General features: G+C 40.4%; 1 protein-coding gene across 6 annotated transcripts in view; it reads left to right on the forward strand.

Moving 5' to 3' along the window:
- The window catches only part of lcorl (ligand dependent nuclear receptor corepressor-like), a 112,121-nt gene that overhangs the window by 51,802 nt on the left and 50,494 nt on the right, over positions 1–9,825 (forward strand). For all 6 annotated transcript variants that reach the window (XM_048596657.1, XM_048596652.1, XM_048596687.1 and 3 more), the window contains exon 5: positions 2,428–2,679. In XM_048596657.1, the coding sequence (XP_048452614.1) occupies positions 2,428–2,679 (252 nt within the window). The remainder of the gene's footprint in view (positions 1–2,427; positions 2,680–9,825) is intronic.

Here is a 9,825-nt window from a genome sequence, read left to right on the forward strand (position 1 = left end):
TTCTTTCTTTCTTTCTTTCTTTCTTTCTTTCTTTCTTTCTTTCTTTCTTTCTTTCTTTTTTGGAGTCCTTAAATTGGCCTGGCTTCTATCAGTTCTCTGCATGTGCCCAATTACATTAATCCTGTGTTGTGTAAGTTGGCTGTAGGTGGCGCATTCTTGTCAGCACCCATGTATTTATTTGATTTTCTTCTCTGAATCATTAAGTTGGGGTGAAATTGCAAATGTGTAATGACCATGTCTTTTTGTGTCTTTAAACACTGGACTGCAATGAGGAAGAACTGTTTTTAAAAACTGGTATTCACCATGATGAGAAGTTGAGAAAATTGCTATGAAGATGATGTCTTGCTGGATGAAATTGGCTGCCTAATTGCAGGCACTTGGAGCTCCTTGGCTGATACTGCAAAGAGTGGGGTGATCAGAACAATCCAGAGCCACAAAAATGGAGAGCTAAGATGTCCTGCACTTCCATTGATAATACAGTATGAACAATCATCTGAGGTTTCCTGCAGTTTGCTTACCTTTTGGTTCTGTTAAATCTTTTAATTCTGGTTTTTGTAACCAAGTGGGCGCCAGTGAATGGCGACTTTGCGCACTTTTCATTGTACTTGCATATTCCTATAGTACATGTGATAAACAAATAAATCTAAATCTAATTTCGCACATGGCCAGACACTGTGCTTCTCCAGCAGTTCCTAGTATGACCTTCAGGCACAGGACGCACACTGGGGATGGTAGGTAACTGAAGTCACTTGCTATTACGATGCCTGACCGCACTATCTGCACATTCTCTTCATCCTCTGTTTTCAAAAGCGGAATTGGTGAATGTTAATTAGGCATGTCATTGTAAATTGTTCTACTTGACATGCAAAGAGGTAAATATTCTTGTGATCTAAGAATCTGAGATTTCTGACTTGGAGAAATAAGATAGAAAAATATTGCTACAGAGCTAGAGGTTAGGCTGCAAGTTTTCAAAATAAAAGCATCTCGTAAGGAATATTAGTACCCAATGTTCTCATTTCTCTGCAGCCATCAGAAAGCCAGTGAAAATCCAGGAAATAACCCACAAAAACTACACTGTTATATGAAAGTATTTAGCGTAATGTGGGATCAGCACATCTGCTTTTCCAGAAGGGCTTTGACAAGGTGACACACAGGCTATCGAATAAGACAGGGGCCCATAGTGTTAGGGACAAGGCACTAGCATGGATAGAGGATTGGCTGACTGGCAAAAGGCAGGCAGCAGAGAAGTCTTTTTCAGGCTGGCAGCCGGTGACTACTGGAGTTCCCCAAGAGCCAGTGTTGGGACCACAACTTTTCATGTTATACCAACAATCTGGATCAAGGAATTGAAAGCATTGTGGATAAGTTTCGAGGTGACACTGGTGGAAGAAGTAGTGGGGGTGAGGAGGCGGGGAAGCTGCAGAAGGACTTGGATAGGCTAAGAGAGTGGGCAAAAAAGTAGCAGATGAAATACAATGTGGGAAGGTTGTGCACTTTGGTATGAAGAATCAAAGTGGAGGTTATTATAATTGGGAAAGGCTTCAGAAGTCTGGAGCACAAGGATTTGGGATTCTCTCAATTGCCAGATGAATCTGCATATTAGGAAGTCAGATGCAATGTTAGCATTCATTTGGAGAGGGCTACAATACAAGAGCAGAGATGTACTGCTGAGGCTGTGCTCAGATTGCATTTGGAATATTATAAGCGGTTGTGTGGCCCATATCTGATGAAAGATGTGTGGGCATTGAAGGCGGTCTAGAGGAGGTTTATAAGAATGACTTTGTGGGGTTGCAGAGAAATGAGAACATATGAGGAGCACTTGAAGACTCTAGGTCTTTACTCAGTGGAGTTTAGAAGGATGAGGGAGGGAGTAATTGAAACTTGCAGAATAGAGACACCTGGATAGAGTGGACATGGAGAAGATGTTTCCACTAGTAGGAGAGACTAGGATCCAAGGGCACAGCCTCCAGGAAGGGATGAGCCTTTTGAACTAAGGTGAGGAATTTCTCTTGCCAGAGGGTGAATCTGTGGAACTTATTGCCACAGGAAGCTACAGAGGCAAAGTCATGGAGTATATTTAAGAGGTTCTTGATTAGTAAGGGACCAAAGGTTACTGGGAGAAGGCAGGAGAATGGAGCTGAGAAACCGATCAGCTTTGCTTGAATGGTGGAGCAGACTTGATGGGCTGAATGGCCTAATTCTACTTTTTTAATGGCCTTATAAACCAATTGTGCTGAAAATTCTTCCATTTTTGCTGGAAATCTGTATTTGCACCATTTTTTTCAGCCAGTGTTTAGAAGAAATTATTCGAGTTTTGCTAATGTATGGATCAAGGGAAATGTAATTTTGTATTATGTGCCATTATAATTGAAAATTAAGAGTTTTGTATATTATACTTCCGTTAATGTGTAGTTCTAATTCTTTTAGACCTTCCTCAGAACTGTGATCGCAACATTCCTCTAGTTGCTCAGGAAATAATGAAAAGAATGATTCGTCAATTTGCAATTGAATATATATCCAGAAGTAATTACGCTCGTGAAGCTCAGCCTGGATCAACCGATGAAGCTGTTTCGGTCTCAAATGATCCGCCTGCCAAGCAAACCCAGAACTTTCACGAGGAGCAGGAAGGACCCCTCGACCTCACTGTGAATAAAAGTCATCAGAAAAATTTTCAACAAGGTAATCACATTGCTTTCCTATCAATTAGGAGTTCCGAATTCACTGTGTACATTTTATGAAAGAAATCCTTGAGCTAGATGTTGTTCAGGGGCAATGGATAATTTAGCAGGTTACCCTAATGTTCACTTTTTTTTGTATAAGCCACTACCAAATCACTAGTGTTCATTTTATGACTAGATCTGAATTGATTTGTATCTCAGAACTGTGGTGTCTCTCTGATTTTCATTCTATCAATTCTAAATATATGCCCAAAATTTAGATAGCAGAGGAACACCCTGAGAACTTAAAACAACTTCCCTTCTCTGCACTACCTCTTTCCTCCTCTGCCACCCTTTCCGAATACCAATTAACTGTGACAACCCATAATCAATCAAACTATGAAATTAAATACAAATGGGTTTATTTAAATCCAGTTTTCCTCCCCATTGTGTTAGGACCAAGGTAGCTCAGTTGGGTGACAGTTCTTAATCCTAGGGGCACTATTTCTATTGAAATATTTTAGCTGTGTATTTTCATCATTCACTGAATCATCAGAAGCATATTTTACAGAAGGGCGGTTGATAAATGATAGTGGTTTCAGGAACTTGTTGTTGGTATCTTTTAAACTTTTAGTTGTTGGCATTGAAATAATGGAACAGCTGGTTGGGGGAATATACTAAAGGGAGATGTATAATGGAATTCTGCCTCAGAAATATCTTCACCTGTAGTATAAATAACCTGTGTTTTATATTTACAACTTGTGTCTGAAATTTGACTGTTCAAGTTACTTAGTCCTCCTTGCATCAAAAGGGATTGCTGCGCAAATAGACGTCTATTAGTACATTCAGAGTAATGTGTACAGGATGTTCATTATGATCATCTTAGACCCTGAGGTGTGAGTGATTGGAAATTCAAGCTTTGTTTACTGGAGGGAAATTTTTTCCTTTTGAAATAATTATGATAATTTTGTTGAGGTGCTTTTAAACTCAATTTTCCAAAGTAGTAGACGTCTGCTTTGACCATTATCTGTTTTTGTGTAGTGACACAATTTTTATTTTATTCCCTAATATATAAATTGTTTAAGTTTTCTAAATTTAATTTGCTGTGTCTGGCTTATCTTTGAGGCACTGAAAGTCTAAAAGACTACTGTAGGCAGATATACTTCATTAAAATCCTTTCTCAACCCCATTGTGAATACCAAAAGCTGAAGTGAGATTATGAAACTGAGACTTAAAATTACCGGAGACTTAAATAAGAAATGTAACGTCTACTACAGGTTAGGCAAAAGTGATAACCGTCTCAGAACATTAAGTGCAGTTAATTATGAAAATGGAAAACTTGTATCATCTATTACTGAAGAATCAGCCTATTGTAGACCATAACTGAAGATGCAGATGATAATTCTGATTATATACTATTCAGATCTGTGGAATATTGATCCAACTTCAGTGTGGTGAAAAAAATATTGAATTTTGTGTAGTCTTGATCTCTTGTGTAAAAGACCTCTGCATATTTTGTTATATATTAAGTTTGTCATGCTTTCTTATTGGCTGAACGATCAACTTTAGTGCATTACTGAACTGTATTCCAACCAAAAAACCTACGGAAAAAGTGACTTGAAAGGAACTATCGTGGCAACTAATGTTTTCAGTTTTTAATCCTATCCACGTGAACATTACTTTTTCAGTTGTTTAGGATTTATTCATTTCGGTCATTATAAAGTGCAGTGCAGTTGTGTTGTTTTGTAGACCTCATGTCCTGCTGTATAAGATACACAGAATAATTTGTCACACGTGGTCTGAGTTACCAATTGGTAAGCTGTAGTTAATTTCTGATCAGAGGTCACATGGAAAAAAGGACATGGAGAAACTGCAATCTCAGAATTCTTGACTGCAAAAAAAATGACTCATTGTGACTATGACTGACTGACTGTATTTGTTCTCCAAATGGACATTTTGACTTTTAGTGCCTTTAGTGCCATGATTATTCCAGGCAAAGCATTGCAGAACTAAATCATTTGTTGCATGAATAAGTTTCTTCTCTCATTTACTTATATTCTAAATCACTGTAAATCTGTGTCCCTTTTATCTGTTTACAAGTGGGGAAAAGTTTATCCCTGTCTGCTATCTCCAGATCAATCCTGCCATTGCAAACTTAATTAAGTTTGTCCTTAGCCTTCTACTTTCAGTGGAAATCTGTCCCAATTTCTCCCACCTATCTTGATAACTGAGTTTCTCCTCAATGGAGCTATTCTTGTAAACCCGTTCTGTGCTTATTTGAACGCGTTTGCATCCATCAAGTGTATCACCCAAACTGAACATAGTACTTCTGCTAATTAGTATCTTACACCAATTCAGCAAAATCCTCCTAGTGTTGTATTCTCAGCTACTGATAAGTCCTAGGGTACTGTATGTTTTTACTACATTTTCTACTTATCCTGTGACCTTAACTTGTGCACCAATACCCGCACGTCTTTCTGCTCCTGTATACCCTTTGTCTTATACTGTATTGGCATGTTTGTACTAGAATGTATTTCACACTTCTCTGCATTGAACTTCATTTGCTACGTAATCACCCACGCCAGAAACTTGTCAGTCTGTTTGAAGTTCTGCACTTTCCTCCTGAGTTTACAATGCTGTCAAGTTTTGAATCATCAGATTTTGAAATGGATTCCTGCGCTCCAGGGTTGAGAACATTGATATAAATTATAAAAAGCAAGGCTCCTAATGTCAACCCTCGGCATTCCACTATAAAGCTGGTTCCAGCCTGAAAAATGTCTATTTACAATTACTTTTACTTTTTCCTATCACTCAGCCAATTTTGTACCTTGGTACTTTATTCTGACAGCTATAATTTCTCACAAGGCTGATGCATAGCATTGTATTGAATGTCTTTCGGAAATCCATGTAATTTATATCAACAGCATTGCCTTCAGCACCCCTCTCTTGCTTCCTCAGTCGTTCAGCAAGTCAGTTAATCATAATTTCTCCTTCTGAAATCCATGCTGATACTCCCTCATTAACCCATATTTGTCCAGGGATCTTAAGAACTGAGTTGAAAGTTGTTTGAGAAGGTGTTTTCCTAAATTGGGGTCCAGTCATTGAATTCGCTATCTTGGCATATGTCTTATCTTTTTTGAGACAATTTTGTACCAGAATTGAGAGATGCAATTGTTTGAAGTGAGAAATAATGAGCCAGCAAGTCTTGGCTTTGATAGTTTAAAACCTTTTGCCGAGGAGAGCAAGAGATGAGGGTAACTATTGTTTCATTGAGAAAGTTTATATTGTGTCTAGGTAGCAACACACATTTAAGTAAAGAAACTTTAACCTAGTTTATCAAAGTGCTGTAGATGAAAATTTTGAGCATCAATCAGTGCCTTCCCTTCATTTGTGCTCCTGGCAATGGATGGCATATATCGTATTACTTTGGTTTCATAGCCTTCATATATTGAGGGAGGAAAGTAAAAGTACTGTTTGCAGGGAGACCACTTTACATTGGAGTCAATTATTGCTGCTTTCCTGATATTGTTGGCTGGGGCACGAGTGATGGTAGTACTTTTGGGCAGCTGTAGAAGTTTTGTTTGGGATAAGGAAATAAAAACACAATTTTTAATGGTTGCTGTTTATTTTGCTTCATCTAAGCCTTGAATCTGTTTACAAGAATAAACCATAGTGAATCTGACTGAACTATTCTGTAGGCAAGTCTTACAAAGCTTGGGACATCTCCAGTGAATACTTCTTTCTTAGCTTAATAAACTTAGCTTAAGAAAATTGCCTTAGAAGCTAGTTGTGTACACATTATAGGAACTCCATTTCCTTATTCCTTTGATCTCCTCTGTCCAATTCATATCAGTAGTTGTAAGTCCCCAGAATGATTTTTTTTGTTATTAATCCATTCTCTAATTGTTTCGTACACTTCTTTCTTGCCCTTTCACCTTTTGGTGGATGGCATACAAACCAATTAGTAGATTGATCCTTTTGGGTTCTGTTTTTCTTTCTGCAAGTTATTCTACTGCCATTGTTACCAAAAGAAATAGCTCAACAACCTCCTTTTATTTTTGAACCTTTTTTAACAAAAATGACTCTTGTACCAGTTGAAGCATCTTGTCTACATCAACTCTGTCCAGGCCTTTTAGTATTCTCCAAGTTTCAATCACATTCCCACCCTCAACTTCCTGAGCTCTTGTGTACAGACCTAGAACACTCAACCATTCCTATGACAAAGCCCTCCCTCCCCAGGATCATTCTTGTAAGCTTCCTTTGGACTCCATCCAATGCCAACACATCCTTCCTAGATAAGAGGCTTAATGTTCCAAGTGTGGTATTATATAGCCTCAGCAGTTTACTTGTGTCGCTATTGTGCTGGGCCCTTGTTCTTGGGCTTCAGATTATCCTGTTTTTAAAAACAATTTAAAAAATACAAACCCAAAAAAAAAACAAGCAAAAAGCATCTCTTCCCCTCTGCACCAACTTCCTGTGCTACTTCCAAATTCCCCAGACTGTATACTCACTTGGACCGCATCTCCCTCTGGATGAGATCGCTCCTTCCTGTCTGTGTGAAGCTTATTGATTGGGTGTTTTCAACAAGCCCTCCAGGATTACTAAACTATTAATCCAGAAACTCAGTTAACGTTCTGGCGACCTGGGTTAGAATCTTGCCGAGGTGGGATAGTAAAATTTGAATTAAATAAAAAAAAAAAATCTGGAATCAAGAAACTATTGATAACCATGAAACCATTGTCAATTGTCAGGGAAAAAAAAACATCTGACTTACTAATGTCCTTCTGGGAAGGAAATCTGCCATTCTCACCTGGCCTGGCCGACATGTGACTCCAGACCCACAGCAGTGTGGTTGATTCACAACTGCCCTCTAAAATGTCCTAGCAAGCCACTCAGTTGTATCAGCCATTACAAAGTCCCAACAGAGAAATGAAACCAGATGGACCACTTGGCATCAACCTAGGCACTGGAAAAGACAATGGCAGAAACAGCCCTGTCGACCCTGCAAAGTCCTCCTTAAGATCATCTGGGGGCTTGTGCCAAAATTGGAAGAGCTGTGTCTCATGCATCAAGCAACAGTCTGACCTTGTCATACTAACACGTTCATATCTGACAGACAATGTTCCAGACGCTACCGTTACCATCCTTGGATATGTCCTGTCCCATGGCAGTGCAGACTCCGCAAAGGTGGCAGTACACAGGTATATGGTCAGGAGGGAGTTGCTCTGGGGAGTCATCAACGTTGATTCCAGACCCCATGAAGTCTCATCACTTCAGGTTAAACCGGCAAACAAACCACCTGCTGATTACTATGTACCATCCTCCCTTGCTGATGAGTCCCTGCACCTCCATGGTGAGCATTTCTTGGCGGAAGGCAAGGGTGCAGAATATACTGAGTGGGGATTTCAGTGTCCACCACCAAGAATGGCTCAGCAGCAGCACTACAGATCAAGCTGGTCAGGCCCTAAAGTACACAGCTACAAGTCTGGGTCTGCAGCAGGTGCTGAGGGAACCAACAACAGGGAAAAACATAGTTGACGTCATCCTTACCAGTCTGCCAGCCGCAGATGCATCTGTCCATGACAGTATCTCTAAGAGTGACTACTGCACAATCCTTGTGGAGCCAGAATCCTGCCTTCAATTTGACAATACCCTCCGTTGTGTTGTGTGGCACTGGCACTGTCACTGTGCTGAATGGATCAAGCAGTTCAAGATTGGGCATTCATGAGACACAGTGGACCAATAACAAAGTTAGAATTGTACTCCCACTTAATCTGGGACCTTATGGCCCAGCATATCCCCCACTCAACTGTAATCATTACCATCAAGTCAGGGGATCAACCCCCTCGTCAATAGTGTGTGCTAGGAGCAGAACCGGGCATACCTAAAAATGAGTGTTAACCTGGTGAAGCTACCACACACAACTACTTGCATACCAAACAGCATTAGCAGGAAGTGGAAGATAGATCTGATCTGTCGGTTATGGGATTGCTTAGCTCTAAGTTCTGCAGTCCTGCCACATCAAGTCGTTAATGGTGGTGGACAATTAAACCACCTACTGGAGGAGGAGGCTGAACAAATATCCCCATCCTCAATGATGGAAAAGCCCAACGATCAATGTAAAAGATCAGCTTGGAAGAATTTGCATTAGTCTTCAGCCAGAAGTGCCGAGTGGATTATCCATCTCTGCTTCCTCCAGTGGTCAGCAGCATCACAGATACCAGCCTTCAGTCAATTCGATTCACTGCACATGAAGACCAAAAACAGTTGGAGGTACTGGATACTGCAAAAGCTAAGGGTCCTGACAACATTCTGTCAAGGATACTGAAGACTTGTGCTTCAGAACTTGCCACTGCCCTAGCCAAGCTGTACTGGTGCAGTTACAACACTGGCATCTATACAACAATGTGGAAAATTGCTCTGCTCTGGGATATCCTGCACGCGCAGCAGGACGAATCCAACCCAGCCAATTACTGCCCCACCAGCTTCTCTTGATCATCAATAAAATGATAGAAGATGTCGTCGTCGTCGTCATCAGTGCTATCACGGAGCACCTGCTCAGCAGTAACCTTTATCAGTGATTCCCAGTTTGGGTTCTGCCATGCCACTGCTGACCTCATTATTGCCTTGGTTTAAACATGAACAAAAGAGCTCAATACAAGAGTGAGCCCTAGCAAAACTAGAATCAATAGGTATCAGGGCAAACATACTGCTGGTCAGTCATACCTGACAATTAGGAAGACGATTGTGATTTTTGGAGGTCAGTCATCTCTGTTTTGATATCTCTGCAGGAGTTCCTCAGGATAGTGCCCTAGGCCTGGCCATCTTCAGCTGCTTCATCAATGACTTCCATCATAAGGTCAGAAGTAAGGATGTTACCCCATAAATGTGCAATGTTCAACACCATTCACGACAACTCCTACTGAAGCAGTCCATTTTCAAATGGACAAGACCTAACTAATATACAGGCTTGCGCTGATGAGTGGCAAGTAACATTCGTACTTCACATCAGGCAATGATCATCTCCTGTAAGTCAATCTCGCCACATCCCTTGACATTCAATGGTGTTACCATCACTGAATCCCCCACTGTTAACATCCTCGTGGTTACCATTGGCCAGAAACTCAACTGGACTTGTAGATGATGGACAGGCATTGGCAAGGCACAA

Source organism: Rhincodon typus, chromosome 1, assembly GCF_021869965.1.
Source record: "Rhincodon typus isolate 14 chromosome 1, sRhiTyp1.1, whole genome shotgun sequence".
Taxonomy (NCBI): domain Eukaryota; kingdom Metazoa; phylum Chordata; class Chondrichthyes; order Orectolobiformes; family Rhincodontidae; genus Rhincodon; species Rhincodon typus.